This window comes from Pteropus vampyrus, unplaced genomic scaffold (assembly GCF_000151845.1).
Source record: "Pteropus vampyrus isolate Shadow unplaced genomic scaffold, Pvam_2.0 Scaffold20, whole genome shotgun sequence".
Classification (NCBI taxonomy): Eukaryota; Metazoa; Chordata; class Mammalia; order Chiroptera; family Pteropodidae; genus Pteropus; species Pteropus vampyrus.
This window is the reverse complement of record NW_011888801.1, coordinates 6,865,537-6,884,846: the sequence shown is the minus strand read 5'-3', so window position 1 is coordinate 6,884,846 and position 19,310 is coordinate 6,865,537. Positions and strand designations below refer to the sequence as shown.

Genomic DNA, 19,310 nt, shown 5'->3' with positions numbered 1-19,310 from the left:
CCACGTCCACTATCTGGTCTAGCTGCAGAGAAAACCCTCCATTTGTCTAAAAACAGTGTAAAACCAAACACACAGAAAGCAGCACTGTGAAGTTAATGGGACCCCAATCCAAGAGCAGATTTCATTCTTCCACTTGTCCTTACAGCCGACATGGTTATGGCCATAACCACAACAAATGCACAACCAGGACTTCTGGGGATTTTATTTCTAAGGTAAAACCCCATCTCCTCCACTCTCACCCCTCCCTGACTCCAGCTGCTCTAACGATTACCTAATATCTCACCATGAGGAAGCTCTGTAATTTACTGATAACCTCTGGAAAATTCTATTTTTAAAAGGAAGAGAAGGCAATGGAGAAAACCACTAGGGAGGAGCCACCCACCACGCTTGACACCAGCAAACCCAGGACGATGTGAAAATGAAGACAGAGGATGGCAGCCTGAACAGGAAAGGCACAGTGGGGGACAACAGAAAATGGTTGGGACTTAGTGACTCACAGACTAACAAGGGTCACAGTTAACAACTTAGGAAAGCTTTCTGGTCACACGAATAGGTTTTGCTGGATTCAATGGTACATGAAATAAGGGTAAACAAGTTTCGGTTAATAATGACAGCAGACCAGTTATTTTTAATGTTTTCTAATTTACTTTCTTCTCAGAACCAAAATGTTCCATATAAAATGTTCCTGAGGAAACTAGGTTTTCTGGCAGAGCACCAAACAAGAGCCTTGCATAGGTGGGTGTGGCGGGGAGTGGGTTCCTCTGGGGTGGGAGTTTGGAGGGGGTGGCTGTGGTCCAAGCCTCCAGGTGCAGCCACACACAGGGGGCACAGAGGCCAGCTGGAGAAAAGGTCACAGCCTTGGGCCTGCTTAGACAAACTCCAGGGGACATGTTCCAGGGAGGTTACATTCCTCTGCATCTGAGGAAGCTTCCTCCAGGCTGCTCTACCCTCTCAAACAGGATGGAGGAAAAGGTCTCAAAAAGGAAGGAGACAGGAATAGCTTCAGACAGTGAGTCACGCGCCTGGGGAGGAAGAGCCCTGCCCCTTTGTACCCACAGTGCCCTGGGGACTGCGGCCGCCTGCGTGACCAGGGCTGGAGAGGTCTGGGCCCCACAGGGGGAGGAGAGGACTGGGTTCTTGGGGGGAGGGTGGCCACAGGGATAGCTGAACTCGCCTGCTCAATTCAAATGGAGGGAGGGCACGCGGAGGCAACCATGAGCTGGCAAAGCTATACTGACCAGCGGCAGAGGTGGCCCCTCCATGGCCTCCATGCCCCATGTTCCCACTAGCCTGCCTCCTGAGCAACACGCACAGACTCACACGAGGAAAATGCACGCTCTATCAGGGTGTCACCGCTGGTGGTACTTACGGCTTTCTGAAGGGAGTCAATGAGGTTCTGCAGGTCAATGTCGTCCCGGTAGGATCTGATGTTGCTCTCGAAGAACTCCCGGAACCGATCCCTCACCCAGTCCTGGAATAAGAAGGCGAGCACAGCCACGGCCAGCTCCAAGAAGAAGATGAGCACAATGGCGCCGCAGAACTGCAGGGGAGGGGACGGGAGCGGGAGTCAGCACACCTCCAGCCTCCCGGCCAGATGCACACCCTGGTCGACCCCAGCCTCACATCGGTGCCCTGGAACACCGTATCATTAGCTGGGTGACTCTGGGCAACTCTACCTCATCTGTAAAATGAAGATATTCATTCCTACCCCTTCCACTGTGTTGCTGGTTTAAGAGTCAAATGAGTGAAAGTACAAGAAAACGCCAAGCCAATATATCGACCATGTCCTACAATGTGCCTTCTACCCCCACCAACAAGGAGGAAACCCCAAGTCGGGAATGAAGGGCAAGGCTACCCTACCAGGCTCTCAGCTCCTCAGGACAGAGCCTGTGCCCCGGACACACTGTCTGAGCACTCTACTCACACACACAACCCTGCAGATGCTAGAAGTCTAACCTGTCAGCCCTACTTCAGGACAAGGAAACTGAGGCTCACGCAGACATTTAGCTTGCCCGAGGTCACCTAACTCACGCATGACCTGAGCTCCCTGGCAGGGCTCTGTACAACTCCAGAGTCATCAATGTTGTCAGTGCCCACTCTGTGTGTGTATGATCGTCAACTGCACAAAGCACTCTCCAGAAGCATGGCTGCCCCTGGCCATAGTAGTGGTGGCATTCTGCAAGGGCCCACACAGCCAGAGGGCTACGCTTTCCTCCCGCGGAGGCAGATTTCTGGTCTGCAGAGGTGTGTTCCCACTGCCATTATCACCAGCCGTACAGCAGCCTAAGACAGAGGGTAACGCACACGTGCACACATATATACAAACATTCACACATACATACAAGACCCTCCAAAGTGGAATCACTATTCACTTAGAAGCAATATTAAACATAAAAATTTTTAAGAGACAAAATATTAGAAAAAAAACTACCTGTTTTGCTTTTTAAGTTAAGCCCAGGAAAGAGAGTTTGATCTAATAAATTCAACAAATAATATACTGAAAATGTGATTGTGTTTTCTCCATCAGGTGCTACTTAATCTTAACTGAAAGCATTTCAAAATGAATGTGTATCCAAATATAAAAATAAACTCTTGGTAACTCGCAGTTCTGCCAACAAATTAAGAATTCTGCACTGCACATCCAACACACCCTGGAGGAGGGAAATGATTTCCTAATGTTACTGACAACATCTTTTGATCTTAGCCAGGAAGGGCAAAAGTGAGTAGCAAACAAACAATTCCTTTAGAACTAGGGAGGAAAGCTAAAAGGAGGGGGTCGGAGGGAGCAGGGGGAAAGGACCTAGCCTTTGAGCAGCTGACTCCTCCCATTGGGAGCTGAAAGCCAGAGGGGCCAACTTCTCTTTCTCCAGGGATGAGAAGCTAGCTCAGCTGACTATTTCTTGAAATCTTCCCATCTGGTGGAGCAGCAGGATACAAAGGACTGCCCCCTCCTTTTACCATTGGGCCCCAGTGAGGCTTGTAAGAGCTAGTACCTGTTCTGACCAGATAAGGTATAAGCCTGCCTTGCAGAGCCCACTCCTCTACCTCCCTGTCTCTTCCCACTCCATCCCTGGGGCCACTCACAAACTTGAGCAGGCAGATGTTCTCCCGCAGGGCCCCCACACAGCCAGCAAACCCCAGTGTGAACATCACCACGCCCACTATCAGGACCAGCACCACGGGGTCGATTCCATGCAGTCGCGTCACTTTGGTGAGGTCTGAAAGCACCCCCTGAAAGGAGCAGAGAAAATAGGGTAGGATCAGCCTCAAAGAGAGTCAAGGGTGCCCTGAGGGGCTAGGCTGTGTTCAGAACTAAACTGAGGACAGGGACCTGCCTTGTGAGGCGCAGTCATCTCACTGAAAAGCCAGGCAAGAGTGTGGCCCTTGCCTCCTGTCCCGAGAGGCCCCTTCGCCAGCAGATCTTTATACATGTCGGACCCCAGGCAGACGTCACGTTTCTTTTGTAGCCTGCAGAGTGTCTATGACAGGCCTGGAGTGGAGGGGGGTTCTGAGGGGCCCTGTGACCTGCGGTCAAGGCACCCTGTGGCCATATGCTCACTCTAGCCTCTGCAAATCTGGCAACTGACTTTGTACTCAATTCATGGAGAATACCACTATCCTGAGATGAAAATGGCTTCAATATGAACACTTGTGGAAAACACACCCACCAAGGGCACATAAAGGCAGCCCTGTCCATAAAGCTTTTTGTGATGATGGTGGTATTCTATATCTGCACCATCCAAAATGGTAGCCACTGGTTACATGTGCTATTGAGCACCTGAACTATGGCTAGTGGAACTGAGGAACAGAATTTTATTTTGTATTTTATTTAAATTAATTTAAATATAAATAGCCACATGCAGCTAATGGCAACTGAAATTGACAGAGCAGTTCTATGAGATTTGAAGGAGGGAGGAGAAACAGCAGCTGGACTAGGCTACCCAGCTGGGACCAGGCGGTTCGGTGGCCAGCCCTAAGCTCAAGGCTGTTGGTTGAGCTGCTGCTATTCTGGAGGTGGCCACACGGTGGCGCTGTGAGTCATGAATTGCACAGGCTTCTAGGTCACTAGGGCAAAGGGACATTGTACCCTTTAGGGGTTCACAGGCCACTTTGAAGGTGTCCGAACCCAAAGGCGGGTCTTATCCAATTCCTAAGGCCATGGCAAGAAAGTCCACAGACTTACGTACTCCTGCCTCGTCTTTCTGAGGCTCCCCTGAAGAAAGAGAGCCCTGGGCCTGAGGCTCAAGAGGAAGCTTTAGTTTCAGTTTCCTGCCAGACCTACTGGACCTTACTCCATTCCCTCCTTCTCTTTCCCTGTAGTGAGGGCCGTGTTCAGCCCTCACCACCTCCCTAGCTCCTACCCACCCACAGAGTAAAAGGTGGCACCACAGCTCCGCCCTGACCACAGCCAATCTAGTACCCTCCCCAGGGTTTCAACTGCCTTTTGCCCTTCTAGACAGTAAGAGCCTGGTCTCTCCTCCCCACCTCTCCTCAGCAGTCTGGAAAAGGAGGTGCAGAGGGGCATAAAGACCCACCCCTGCCCCACAGGGTGGCCAAAGGCACATAAGAGCCCTACTGCCAAACTTGGTGGTTTTTTCTGTGGGCAAGGACAAGAGCTTTAGGCATAAACACAAGGACACACTTGCTCCCAGAGGCACAGACAGGGTCAGGAAGGTGGCCCCGGGCCTGCCCTGGACATAGCTGCAGACAAGCCCCAGGCCAACTTAGAGTTTCTAGGGACAGAAAATAGGGCTGGGCTCTCCACACTCACTGAGCTCAAACACCCAGCCGGTCCAGCTCTGGCCTCTATCAGCAACACTAGCATGGTGAAGCAGAGCCAGCCACAGGACCCCATGAGCTTTCACAATAAGTTCAATAACTATTTCCAAGGGCTGGCTCTATAAAGATTAATGACTACAAATGATTACCTTGCACAAGAAATGCTCGTCAGGGAGAAGACTGGAAGAAGGGACAATTAAAGCTGAACAAACCTGGTTCTGGCTATCTGGTGCTCAGGGTCCTAGTCAGGGTTACACCTACCTTTTCGCTCCATGCCCACAGTCCGGCTCCAAGGAAGGCAACTCCAGCCAACTAAGCAAGGACAGGGAGAGGGGTGGAGAGAGAAAATAACAGTTAAGCTAGAAACCAGCACCATGAACCTCCTTCTTAGAGGAGGGTCCACACTGCTAGTCAGGGGATGTCAATGGCTCATGTCCACTCTGGGTAGGACAGGGACAATGCGGCCCCTTGGCCCCTATAGATGACAGGGTCTGTACTCCCAAAGGGACAATGAAGCTCTTCGGATAATCCATACCTACCAAACCTTTACTCTTTCAATCCCACCCAGCCCCGTGCAGATCTCAGAGCACATTGTCCTGGGAAGATTATGGAGTCAGAGACATCAGGCCATGCCTTGTTTCTTCTCTATTCCACAAGCCTCCCAACTTCTTTCAATGCACTGTCTGGTGTATAAGAAGACATCACCCCTTGTGATGGCTGTCCCGTACAGCTGAGGCTCTGCATAGAATAAGGCACTACTGTCGGGAGCAGAGAGCCTAGTACCACCTCTGCCACGCACCTCAGGTCTCCAGCCCTGGAGACAGATCCAAGCACAGACAAGCAGTTGGCCAGGGCTGAACCTCTACCCCATGGCACCTATACTCCACAAAGGGCATACATATGCTCAGGGTATGCTGGGTTATTAGTTATTAAATTAAAATAGACCTGTGCTAAGCAATGTGCTCACCCCAGAAAAGTAGCACCCTGCAACTTTGACTTCCCACCCACGAGAAGCCACTGGGGCTAAGCTGCCTCATGTGCACCCCCAACCCCCACCTCCTAATACGTCAGATTCCTGAATGAGGAAGGATTTTTCCGTAAGCAAAACACCTCATGGTCTCTACAAATTGCGCAGCCTTCTGTTTTTCCATTGAACTACTTTATACCCTGCTAGCATTTAGCTGCCCTTTATCAAGTACCTCATGATAAATAATGGGGCTATATGTCGCTATGGCTCTCAATCTTCCTAAAAGTGTTCTCAGGCTTCAGGACACTCCCACCTACTTTATTCACTGCTAGCTCCAGATGGCTGGAGTGGGAAGGGGAGGCCCTTTTAAAAAAGCCCTGGGAATTGTCAACCTCTTTCGCAACACAGACCACTTTCAGAAAATGTGTACATGCCCAATATTTTGAATGGAATTTCACAGACTTCTCACTGCTGGTTCCCGCACATCCTGTAGACCCCAAGTGAAGAAGCCCTGCCAGGATCCTATTCCTGTTTGACAAAGCAGAACACAGGCTTCAAAAGGCCAACACCAAAATGCCAAGCAGTGGCGGAGAAGGGTCCAGATGCCAAGTCTCCGTTTAATTCATTCATTCACTCTCATTCATTCAACAAATCCTGAGTGCATCGTAAGTGCCAGGCATATTGTCCACACAGGCAGGAGCCCCATGCTGCAGGAGCCTGTGCTCTAGGGAACCCACATGGGGCCCTTCCCACCACACCCACTGACTGTCTGCTTTTCAGTCCTCAAAAATTAACTAGTTGATGCATGTCCACTTCCTCTCCCCAGTGTCTCAGACTATGTAGTAAGCAAGTCACTGCCCAGTGTATCCTGCAGGCTTCCCTCCCCACCATTCCTCAAGGACTCTGATGACTTACTCCCTCTTGCCAAAGCTGGAGGTCAAGTCCTTTTCCTCAGCTTATCTGAACTCATCCGACACAGCCAGTCATTCCCTTCTCTACCAAGGCACTCAGTTTTGGGGCCACAGGGCACATACTTACAGTTGTCTTCCACCCTCCCTGTCATTCCTTCTCAGTCCTTTCTCTTGGTTCGTCCTCCTCCTTCAGAGTCCTCTAAATGTGGTGAACCTCACTGCTCAGTCCTGGACCCTATTCTCTCCTGAGCCCTCCAAATGATCTCAAAATTCACGTGTCTTTAAATTCTACCTAGACTGAACACTGCAGACTCCCAAATCCAAATCACCAGTCACGGCTGCTCCGAATCAAACACCCTAATGTCCACTTGACTTGTCCACTCGAAATCTAAAGACATTTAGATCTTAACATGCCCCAAAAATGGAGCCTTGTTCTTCCAACCCCCATCTAGCTCCTCTCCAACTCTTCCCTTCTCATTAAGTGGGGCCACTGTCCATCTATTCATTTGTTTAAGACAGAAAGTCTAGACTTCATGCCTGTTGCCTCTCTTTCTTTCCAATTCCACATTCACCCTACCAGGACCCTCTGCTGGTTCCACCACCAAAATCTATAGTGTATCTGGCCGGTTTTCTTGCTGACTCTTTGCTCTCATGTCCATGTTCCACTCCTTTATGGGCTTCCTTGCGGTCTCCTTGTTGGTTCCTCGAGCAACTAGAACAATCCTTTAAAAATATAGATCAGATAACTCCACTCCCCCAAACCCTCCAATAACTTCCTTCTACACCTAGAATAAGATTTTAACTCCTTGCCATGGTTCATAATTGCCTACATGGCGAGGCTTTGGCCCACATCTCCGACGTCATCTGCTACCCGTCTGCCACCCCAACCCCATTCCCAGGCCACCCTGGCATTGTCTCTAGTTCTTGAACTCACCACTCTCCTCAGAAACTCAACACTACTCCCTCGGCTTAGAATGTTCGTCCTCCATATCTCTTCCTGGTTTCCTCCCTCACTTCATTCCATCCTCTTCAAATTTCGCCTGGGAGATGCCTTCCTCTACTGTCCTAGGTGGACAGCTCCCCACCCAGTACACCTGACTGCCTTCCCACTTGATTTTCCTCCGGCACTCACCCTAGACTACATGATCTGTCTGCTTGTCTATTGTGTCTTCCCCAGTTAAGTCCTCTGAGGGGAGAGATGTTTTCTGTTTTGTGGGTTGTATCCCAAAAACTTGGAGCAGGACTTGTCCCTCACAGAGACAGAGAAGGCAAAAGTGAGGGAGTCACCAGTGCTCCCAGACCAGGGCAGTCTTTGCCTATGGTCCTTCCTTCTCCTCCTTGGAACCTGCTCACGGAATCACAATCCACTTGAGCCACCATCTCCCCGACCCCCCCCCCCACCACCACCAAGCACAGTTCTCCTCCTTTCACAAGGACTGGGCTCTAAGAAAGGGCTTGTATTTTTTTCCATTCTGTTTTAAAGGAAGAACTAAAGTTAACTTGCACCAGAAAAGACAGGAACTATAGGGTCACATGTCAGATCATGGGTTCAATGAATACCAGCCCCGGGCAAAAACTTGGGGACCACTTGTTTTCGAGACAAGATGACCAACGAAGGACCAGACAGGGGAAGTGACCTGTCTGGGAGCACGCAACAGCCCCATGAACAAGCTGAGACACTCGCCAGCTTCACCCAGCTCCCACTGGAGCCCCTTACTCAGAACTCTCTTGAGCAGACAGTCTGTGGGGTTGGGCTGTCCTCACTGGATGCCAACCATGTGGGAGTGACAGAATAGCTAGGTACCTTCCAGCTTCAGAGTAACCTTCTCAGCTCCTTTCTACACCTGATTAAATTCTGTCCCAAAGAGGCCCACTAAGCCCAAAAGGAGGCCAGCCTTGGACCATCAGGTACGTCCACCGCAGAAGGTCACCATGGCAAGTAGCACCACCCTTCCCGGGGTGCCAGGCACTACATCAAACACTCAATGCACCTAAAGAGGCCCTTCCATACCACTGGAACTATTACCCCCATTTTTCAAATAGGAAAGCTCAGGTATAGAACAATTTGGTTATTTTCCCAAAGTCACACTGCTAGCTGGTGGCAGTATTAGGATCAAGCCTGAATGTCTCTGACACTCCTGACATCCACTGTCTCACCGGCCACAGGGCAGCTACCCAGGCCAAGAAAAAGGGCCAGTCACAGGGCATGGGAGTTCCAAAGAAGGGACTTCTGGGCTGTGCAACTCTAAAGCCAAAGACCCCCATTATCTATCGGGTGGTGAGGGTCACTCTGTCTCAAGCAGGGCAGGTAGCCAAGGGAGCAGGGCCTGTGGGGGGTGGGGCGGGGCTGGGGGGAAGGAGAAATACCACTGTAAAGATTCAATACTGACCTTTCTACCTTAGGCAAAGATCCCTATGAAAGAAGGTCAAAGGTCCTCTTGGGGGCCTCTGGGCTGTTCCAGCTCTGTCTTGTCCTGGAAGCCACATGAATCCAATCGCCATGTGAGCAAGTTTGTGGCACTTTACCTAAGCAGGTGCAAGTCCCAAGAGAACTACAGACACCTGGCCAGGCTCTGCTGGACTAAAGGAGGGTTCTACCACTAAGCACGTCAAAAGCATCCACTTATCACCTACAATTTAGTGGCCCCGGCCCCTTGCAAGATTTCATTCCAGCATGTTTAAAGTACTTAGGCAATTCACACAGCCCCAGAGGCCTTTCCTCAGCAAGCTCGAGGCAAACCACTGGCAGCTCTGGCCTGTTGGCCTCTGGTTCTTGCAAATTCCCCTGACTGACAGAAGCTGACATTCACAGAGCCCATTCCCCTGGGCCACCTATGGTACCCTCAAAGAAAACCAGAAGGAAACCCAAAAAAACAGTAAGCCACTGAAACTCGAGGCTAAAAGAAACAGCGCAGGTCAGCCAGCCCTGGCTCCAATGTCCACTCTGCAACTTCCTGGTGAGAGGACTTCATGCAAGTCGGGGAACTTCTCTGAGCCTGTTTTCCTCTGCAAAATGGGGTGACTCTCCCTGGGTCATAGGAGAGTTACAGGACTGAAAGAAGTATGATGTACTCACCCTGGGGTACAGAGCCATTCTGAGCAGGGCCCTGCCCTCCTGAGGTAGAGGCAAAGCAGAGGCATGGATGGGCCTTCAAGACATCATCGGCCTTTGCTGGACTGAAAACACTCTGTGCCCAGCGCCCCACTCCCCCCACCCCCCAAAAAAACAAAAAACAAAAAGACAACTCTCAGCACCACTCTTTGTCCTAAGACGAGGTCCTCCCTTCCAAAGGAATCTGTTTTACTGGGCCCCTGGAGACCACAGTAAATGAGTTCAGGGAAACAGAGCCTTCTGAAGGCTCTTCAAGTGAGATAGGAAAGGGCAATGGAAAGAAAACAGGGGAAGATGCGGAAGAAGCTAGAACTGTCTCACCTCTGTTCCTAAGTTTCCCTGTGGCCTTGAGCAAGCTGTCCCTCTCTCGTACCTCAGTCTGCCAATCTGCAAAATTAAGCAGTTGGAGACTCCAAGGGCCTATGCACGTCCCGCTGACCTAAGCTTTGCCATCATAAATAATGCTGGGAGAAAACCCTATGGTCCTGGCCCTCTCCAGAGTAGGAAATCCTGACTCCAGGTCCAGAGAGTTCCAAGAACACCAGAGATACTCACAGCCACTTGAAAAGCAAACGATTTAATCACTGGCCAGAAAGGATGCCAGAGAGCACAGACCTTAGCCCCAGCCTGGCCCTGAGAGCCCAATGGGCTGAGGAGCAGTACCAGGGCATCTGTTGGGAGTAGGGAGCCCTGCCCCTCAAAGCTATGACCACTCTGAACCCTAAAAAGGGCAAGGAATAGTCCTTTCAAAATGGTCCCACATTAAGAGTCTAAACCAAGCTGCTTCTCAGTGGGAGTTTGGAAGGTCTAAAAGCCGGAAGGGACACTAGAGCCCAGCTTCCTCATTATAGAGGGAAACAGGGCCCAGGACAGGACAGTGCCTTGCACAGGGTTACACAGCTATCGCACACCAGCTTTTCCTCCTGCCGGAAGGGTGGTTCTGAGAATAAGAAGCATGTATGCCTTTCCCAGCACACAGCCAGTGAACCCATGCTACGGGCCCCAGCAAGGAGGGGTAAAGATTGCCCACAGGGTTCTGAGGACAGCTTCCACAGATGTCTCTGTGTTCCCTGATAACAGAGAGCCCACGCCCACCAAGCCTCGCCCAGGAATCTGGCTGTGTCAGAGCCTTTGAAAGGAAGGAAGGAGGAGGACAGAGTCATCCAAGAGAGATTACAGGCAGTTCCCCAAGCAACTGGGAAAGGAACCCCCAACCCAGCCTCACCCCCACCCCAGTCTCTGCCATTGCTGGCACAGCTCAGTGATTAACAGTGGGCAGAAAAAATACTAAGCCAGGGGTCAACATCTCTGTAAGCTAAATAGTAAATACTTTCAGCTTTGCATGCTGGATTGTCTCTGTTTCAACTCCTCAATGCCGCTGTTATAGCAGGAAGGTAGCCACAGATAATATGTAAACGAATAGGCAGGGCTGTGTTCCAATAACGTTGTATGTGCAAAACAGGCAGAGAGCCAGGTCTGTTCTGCAAGCCAAGTCCTGCACTCAACTATCACACTAAAACCATCTGGACCTAGAGACGAAAGACAGGATTTCCTTCAGTTCAGCCACACGAGCCCCAGGACATCCCTACAATTCAGGTATACAATCCTTGCATGTTTTCATATTATTTCAACAGGACTTAATTGCCTAAAACTGCAAATCATCCAAATGATACAGTCCCACAACAGAATGTTACACAACAAAGAAAATGAATGATCTACAACTACATACAACAGTGTGAATGAATCTCACACACAATATTTAACAAAAGATATCCGACTAGAAGACATGTTACTGATAAGGAAGTGTTATGGATTGAATGTGGTTTCCCTACTCCCACCAAATTCATATGTTGAAGCCCTAACCCCAAATATGATAGATCTGGAGGTGGGGCCTTTGGGTGGTGATTAGGGTTAGAGGAGATCAAAAGGGTGTGGTATCCTTGATAAGTGCCCTTATAAAGAGGAAGAGAGACCAGAGCACTCTCTCTCTGCCATGTGAGCACACAGCAAGAAGGCAGCCATCTGCAAGCCAGGAAACAAGTCCTCATCAGAACCTGACCATGCTGGTACTCTGATCTCAGACGTCCAGAAATGTGAGAAAATAAATGTCTGTTGTTTAAGCCTACGATATTTTGTTTACACTGTAGTTAAGCTTACAGTATTTTGTTATAGCAGCCCGAGCTGACCAAGACAGGAAGACTACTTAGGTGGAAAAGCTATATCTAGTATCTAGTCAAAGTTGTTAGATAGTCAAAAGCGGGGTGGGGGAGGGGGAATGTGACCTACAATGGGCGGGGGGGGGAATCAGTAACTAAAAAGACACAGGAATGACAGACAACGGAATTAGCAAAACTTTTAAAACAAATATTGTAAATATGCTCAGGGATTTAAAAGAAAATATAATGAGAAATAGAAAATAAAAAAAAAAATCCAAACGAAACTATTAGTAATAGAAAATACAATATAAGAAATGATAAATTAACTAGATGATTTAATATCCGATTAGACATTATAGAAGAAGAAAATGAGTGAACTTGGAGACAAAGCAACAGAAACTATCCAAACTAAAGGACAGAGGAGGTAAAAACTGAATAGAGCTCCAGTGACCTGTGGAAAAAACAAGGTGTCTAAGAAAAAAAAAAAAGTAGGGGAGGATGTACATTTGAAAAAAATAATGGTCAAAATAGTCCCAACTTTGATAAAAACTACAAATCCACAAATCCAAAAAGTCCGACAAACCCAAAATAGAATAAACAAAGAAATTCACACTAGCACATGTAATAAAATTGCTGAACTGCAGTAATAGAGAAACTCTTGAAGTGAGCCAGAGGGAGAAAGAAAAGACACATTACATAGAGAATATACACATATGAGCTATTTTAACTAAATGAAGTGAAAACATATCAAAACGTATTGGATGCAGAAAACATAGCATGAAATACACTAAGAAAAAAGGAAAGATCTAAAATCAATGATCTAATCTTCTACCTTAAGATGCTAGAAAAACAGCAAAATAATCCCAAAGTAAGTAGAAAGGAGGAAATAAAAATATAAGCAAAAATCAAAATAGACTGGAGATGGAAGGTGGCAATAATTGCACAACAATGTAAATGTACTTAATGCTGCTGAACTGTGCACTTAAAAATGGTTACAATTATAAATTTTGTTATATATGTTTTTACCAAAACTTTTAAGGACAAAATTTTTAAATAATTTTTAAATTTTTTTAAAGAAATCAATTAAGTTAAAAACAAACACAACAGTGAAAACATCACCTAAACTAAAAGAAGTCAGATTCCAGAGTCAAATCTAATTTACGGTGACAGGAGGCAAGTGAATGTTTACCTACAAAAGGGGCGAGGAGAATGACTGCAGAAGGGCAAAGGAAGTTTCAGAAGTGGTGGAAATGTTTTCTGTCTTCACTGTGGTGATGGTGGTTACATGGGTAGACAGCTGTCAACTCACTGAACTGTACACTTGAAATGAGTACATGTTATTCTAATTTACACCTCAATAGTGGTTTTTAAAAAAAAGCATTTCTGGGGGGGGGGGTAAAAAAAAGGTACAAACGAGATAGGAATGAGGCACCCCCAGGAAGATACAAATCACTCCAGCAACCTGGACCATGCTGACTATGTACTGGCCAAGGGTACAGAGTTACACAAATGCACCAGTTAGTTAGACTTGACACTATCCTGTGAGCATATAATAATTATATGTACCAGGTAATAATCACAATGCACCATTAACAGATTTTCCTTGGAAAGCCTTACTAGGGGTCCCAGCCTCAGATGTGCCTGAGCTGGTGAGATCAGGAGCTGAGGCCTGCAGGAGCTGAGGCCTGCAGGAGCTGAGGCCTGCAGGAGCTGAGGCCTGCAGCTCCACAGGCAACTCCTAGTTCTAGAGGAAACTCTGATTAAGCAATCCTTAATCTCTGCCTTGGCAAGCCTGTATGTGGAAAAATACACATAACACCCCATATGCCAAAAGATAAGGTGATCTATTTCCTATGAATTGGGGCAGCCCTTCTACAGAAGCAATTTTGACTGCATAAATATGTCAGGCCACTCAAAACAATGTACATACTTTCTGACTCATTTAATCCCCCTCCTGGGAATCAATCCCAGCAAATATTTTCCCACCTTTCCCCACAAGGAAGAATCTGTATTACAGAAAACTAATCACTAGGATAGTTAAAAAGAAGAATCAGAAGAAGAAAGAAAGAAAGAAAAGAAAATGGAAACAACCTAAATGTCCGAAGTGGGAATTTCCAAAAATACGATCAGGAAGACGATGTAGCAACCTAGAATGTTCTACACTAGGTGATGCTGATATGAAAATGCAGACATCAAGACTGCAAGGACACTCTCACGAGGATATGAAATTACTATGACTACAGACAGGAGAATGGAGCATGGAGGGGGAATGTAGTACAGTTGGGATGCCTTGTGTGGAATTTTCGTGCAATTACAAAAGTTTATTAAATAAACCTTGAAGAGGAAAAAGGTACCACTTCTAAGTAATGAAAATGAAAAGGCACTACATGAATTATTAAAACACCAGATTTTTTCTTTTTGTCTGCATTAATTAACAAGAGGTGGAAGAGGAGAAACCATCTGCACTCAGACCGGAGATCAGGCCTTGGGGTCTGATATTACACGGACAGAGCCCAGCTCACACAAGAGCAATTTTCTATCAGCCAGAATGATCCACGGACAACAGCCTATCACAGGAGGTGCTAACTCCCCTCTCCCCAACAACGGAGGAGCACAATAAAGGCCAGAGGAAGAGAGTAAGACTCTCCACTCAGAGATGTTGTAAATGGAGGCAAAGGAAGGAAGCTAACCTTTAAGTGCTTCCCCATTAAATCTGCATTGCCTCTCTTGTGTAAGATGACCACATCATATGTCCTGGTTTGCCTGGGACAGTCCTGGGGACACTGGTTGTTCTGGCAAAATTCTTAATAACCCCTTTCACTCTTAAGTTTCCCAATTTGGACCATAAATTTTATGTTCACCCTACTCATGGGAGGCCTCTGTAATTTTGAAGGGGCCTCAAGTCAGGCTGGTCACAGAGCACCAATGCCCATGACTCTCCTTCTCACTCACATTAAGCTCAGAAGCTCGTTCCTGCATTTCACAAGCAAGGAAGCTGTGGCGCAGACCTGCCCAAGTGACTGAGGAGGGCAATGGCAGAGGGCTCTCCTCTGTAATACAGGCTTTTGTTCATACTCACGAGGGGCCTCAGTTCTTCACTTTCAATCCACCTCTGAAATAGATCCGGGCAAGGGCTTTATCCGAACCTTTGGCAGATTAAACTCAACACTTGTGGTGGGAAACAACCGTGGAATTTCTGGCATTATCTGGATCATCTTTCTAGAGCAGGGATCCCCAAACCCCGGGCTGTGCACCAGGACCAGTCCATGGCCTGTTAGGAAACAGGCCACACAGCAGGAGGTGAGTGGCGGGTGAACTAGTGAAGCTTCATCTGTATTTGCAGCCGCTCCCCAGCGCTAGCATCACTGCCTCAGCTCCATCAGGCATTAGATTCTCATAGGAGCACTGGTTCCTGGTACCAAAAAGGTTAGGGGCCACTGCTTTAGAGGATTCACTCAGGAAAACCAGGAAAGCACAAATTCTTTGTGGAACCAAGTGGGTAAAAATGAACAAAGGGCCATAAACAGCTCCTCTAACATACATGTGTCTCAGCTTCTCTTCTTCTGCAAGTCAAAGTAAGATATATATTTTTTTAATCTTAATTACAGTAAAGTATACATAACAGAAAGTTAAGCATATTTAAGTGTACAGCTTAGTAGCACTAAGTACATTCATACTGTCATGCAACCATTGCCACCATCCACAGAACTTTTTAGCTTGCAAAACTGACACTGTGTACCCATTAAACAATAACTTCTCATTCTCCCTTCCCCCTACCCCAGGCAACCACCCTTCTACTTTCTGTTTCTACAAATTTGACTACTCTAGTACCTCGTGTAAGTGGAATCATACAGTACTTGTCCTTTTGTAACTGGCTTATTTCGCTTAGCATAATGTCCTCAAGTTTCATTCATGTTGTAGCATATAACAGGACTGCCTTCTTTTTTAAGGCTGAATGACATTCCATTGCATGTATAGACCACATTTCGTTTATCCATTCACCCGTCGGTAGATACCTAGTTATTTCCACACTTTGGCTGTTGTGAATAATGCTGCTATGAACATGGATGTGCGGGTATCTCTTTAAGATCCTGCTTTCAATTCTTTGGGGCATATGCCCAGAAGGATAATTGCTGGGTCCTATGGTAATTCTATTTTTTAACTTTTCGAGGAACTGCCACACTATTTTCCATAGCAGCTGCACCATTTTACAATCTCACAAACAGTGTACAAGGGTCCCAAGTGCTCTATACTCTCGCCAACATCTGCTATTTTCTGTTTTTTTCCATAATAGCCATCTTCGTGGGTGTAAATTGGTATCATTCTGTGGTTTTGATTTGTATTTCCTAAGTTAAAACTAGAATTTGCACTAGACATAGGTCTAACACAACCAAAGAATGATTATAATGGGGAAAAAAATGTAAAAAGTGCTAGTGCCCTCAAAATGCTATGTTGGCTGAAGCACGGTTTCCCTGACATCCCTGTGATGAGAATCTCATGAAGCCTAGCTCCATGCTCACTGGGAAAACACGCAGTTCAGAACCGAGGCACAGACGTTAGTGGCATACACGTTTCTCACCCCAAGTGAGTATTACCATCACTGGCCTCTTGAAAAAAATCTCAGCACCTTAATTGAAGGGAGAGAAGCTTAAGAAAACTGCTAGAGTGTTGCAGGTATTTGTTATAAAGAATGTTACTGTGAAAATAATTCTGAACTGGACAAATGCTAAATAAAACTATGCTTGTTGCAGCACCTAGAATTGGTCAAAGAAACAACAGATTGCCTTCTGCATATTCAAACCTGCCTGCTGAGCCCAGGTCCCCCATCAACACCGCAATCCTTCTGCTCCACTGCTCATTGTTAGTTCATCAAAACAAAACAAATACTATAAAAAATCTCTGTGCAAAATGATCTATCTGTGCTTTGCTTCAAAATATCCAAGGGGTGGGGGTGGGGTATAAACTAAACAAGATGGATGAGTTGGTAATTTTTGAAGCTAGATGATGGGAATGTGGGCGTTCATTATATTATATTCTATTTTTGTATTTTTCTCCACTTATAAAAGAGAACTTCTGTAAGGAGGTAAGGGCTTGACATCATTTTAGACATTTTCAGCAACTTTGTGAGGCAGGCAGCAGACAAGTGAGATCAATATTTCACAATGAATACACTGAGGCTTACCAAGAAGGTCACTAGTTCAGGTGAGAGTCTAGACTGGGCCCCAGGGGCCTCCCTTCTCAGGCCTCACTCCATATTTTTAGCTCCTGTGCAGATGAAGACAACAAATCATTGCCAAGAACCTAGTGGGAGGAGCTGAGTAGCCTTCCCCAGCCAGGTGCCTGGTCTCCCCCTCTCCATTTCCCCACCAAGTTCTCTTCAGGTCTCATTTTCCTGAATGTTCCTTTTTGTCCCTTCCTGTTCTGCCCCAGTGCACACTAACTGAAAAATGATTAACTCTCAACCACGTGCATCACCAATTCTGCAAAACTCTGATAATGCTGCAGTACCCTTCAATCACCAGACTGCTACAGTTCTGGATTCATGAACTCCACTATTTGAATTCAGTGCTGCAAAGGTATCATCAGGCAAGTGAATAAAGCTTCCCTAGAATGTCCTCTAAAATGCTTCTGAAAAAAAAGATACAGAGATACCCTCAGCCACGGCAACAGTCGAGAGTTTCACTCTAGCTGCAAAAACCAGCATGAGTCAGAAGCTGAGGCACAGAGGCAAGCAAGCTCAGCCGGCAGCGGGGATGACGGCTGGGTGTAAAAGTGTCCAAAGTGCAAGGCTGCCTGCCTAGGCCAGGTGGCCCTCCATCATACACCTGGCCGGGGGCAGGGAGTCCAGGTAGGGACAAAGGGCTCTCTTCCAGTCAGGGAATAATGCAGGTCTGGTAAGCCATACATCCCGAGGTGGGGACAGCCACTCCTCCCATCAGGAGGGGTCCACAGGAACCACATCCAATGACCAGCACTGCCTGGCCTCAGTGGCAATGATGGGGTCAGTGAAAAGTTGTCTGAGCACAGGAAAAGACCTGGGGTGAATGGACCTGCCACTGAATCCCACCCTGTTTCTCCAGGACAGAAAACCCCCAAAACTTTGAGATAAATTATCAAGAGATGATGCTGTATAATCAAGGGTAAAAGGCTGAGAAGTCTTGGTGAGTCTGCTTTGTTTTCAAGAGTTCCAGTCCTAATAACTATGTATAGTGACAGATGGTCACTAGACTTATTGTGGTGATCACTTCATAAGATACATAAACGTTGAATCACTATGTTTTACACCTGAAACTAATGATAGCAAATGTCAACTATAATTAAAAATAAATGTAAAGAAAAAAGTTTCAGTCCAAGTAGGAAATGGCAAAATCCACAGCAGAGGCAAAATGTGGCATCATGGTCATTCATTCTGTCCCTACCTCTGTGTCTGCCACACACAGACACTGATAAATGGTGCTTGCTTAATGGTTTTAAAAGCCTCTGTGCTTGATCATGTCCTCCTGCAGAGAATCAATCTCTGCCTCCCCCTGGAGCAATCACACTGGCAACACAACATGCTATATCTCCTTTAACCTCTGGACTATCGCCAGCCAGTGCCCAATCGTTCTGCTCCTCTTTCAGACAAGAGTCCTTGAAAGAACTGTCAGGAGTCACCAGTCTCCACGTTTCACCGGCCCCTCAGCCAATTCCACGTGAGTTTCAGTCCCCCCCAGAGCACGCAACAGCTCTGGTCAAGGTCACCAACCTCCACCTTGTCAAAGCCAGTGACAATTTTCTGTCCTTGTCCTTCTTCACCTCTCTGTGGTTCAGCTGACTGCTCCTCTCTGCTTGAAAGGTTTTCTCTCAAGGTTTCCATGATACAAAACCTCTAGGTCTTCCTTTCACCGTAGGCCACTCACTCACCGCCAACTTTGGGGTGGACTTTCCTCCTCAATCTCACCTCCAGCATTCCGGGGCTTAATATCCAAACCTCTCCTCTTCTTAGTCAACATGTTCTCCTGCAATGATCTCATCCAGTCTACCTCTTCTTTTGATGTGGCCAAGACTTTCCTCTCCAGGATGGTCACCGACACAGGAAACTACCATGTCTATGTAACTGGCTAAGAGACCATTTCAAACCCTTCTGCCCCAAAATTCCATCTCAGAACATGGTACCACCATCCATCCTCTCACTATGGAGAATCATTCAAAACTCATATCACACCATCCAACTTATAACCTACCAAGAGTTACTTTTAAAAGTAGAAAATCATTCCAAGTACTTACGGAGAACTGTACGGTCCTACACGACCTGGCTCCTTCGTGCCTCTGTCTTCACCTTTGTCTCCTCTCCCCTGCATTCACTTGGCTCTAGCCCCATGCCCTTCTCTTTGTACCCTGCATAT

General features: G+C 47.1%; 1 protein-coding gene across 1 annotated transcript in view; it reads right to left on the bottom strand.

Annotated features, from left to right (window-relative positions):
* Positions 1 to 19,310, bottom strand: part of TSPAN14 (tetraspanin 14) — a 46,948-nt gene that overhangs the window by 8,558 nt on the left and 19,080 nt on the right. Inside the window, exons 4-8 of the mRNA XM_023527993.1 lie at positions 6,181 to 6,274; positions 5,041 to 5,091; positions 3,085 to 3,231; positions 1,291 to 1,540; positions 648 to 703 (exon numbers count right to left, since the gene is read on the bottom strand). Coding sequence (XP_023383761.1) covers positions 648 to 703; positions 1,291 to 1,540; positions 3,085 to 3,231; positions 5,041 to 5,091; positions 6,181 to 6,274 — 598 coding nt within the window. The remainder of the gene's footprint in view (positions 1 to 647; positions 704 to 1,290; positions 1,541 to 3,084; positions 3,232 to 5,040; positions 5,092 to 6,180; positions 6,275 to 19,310) is intronic.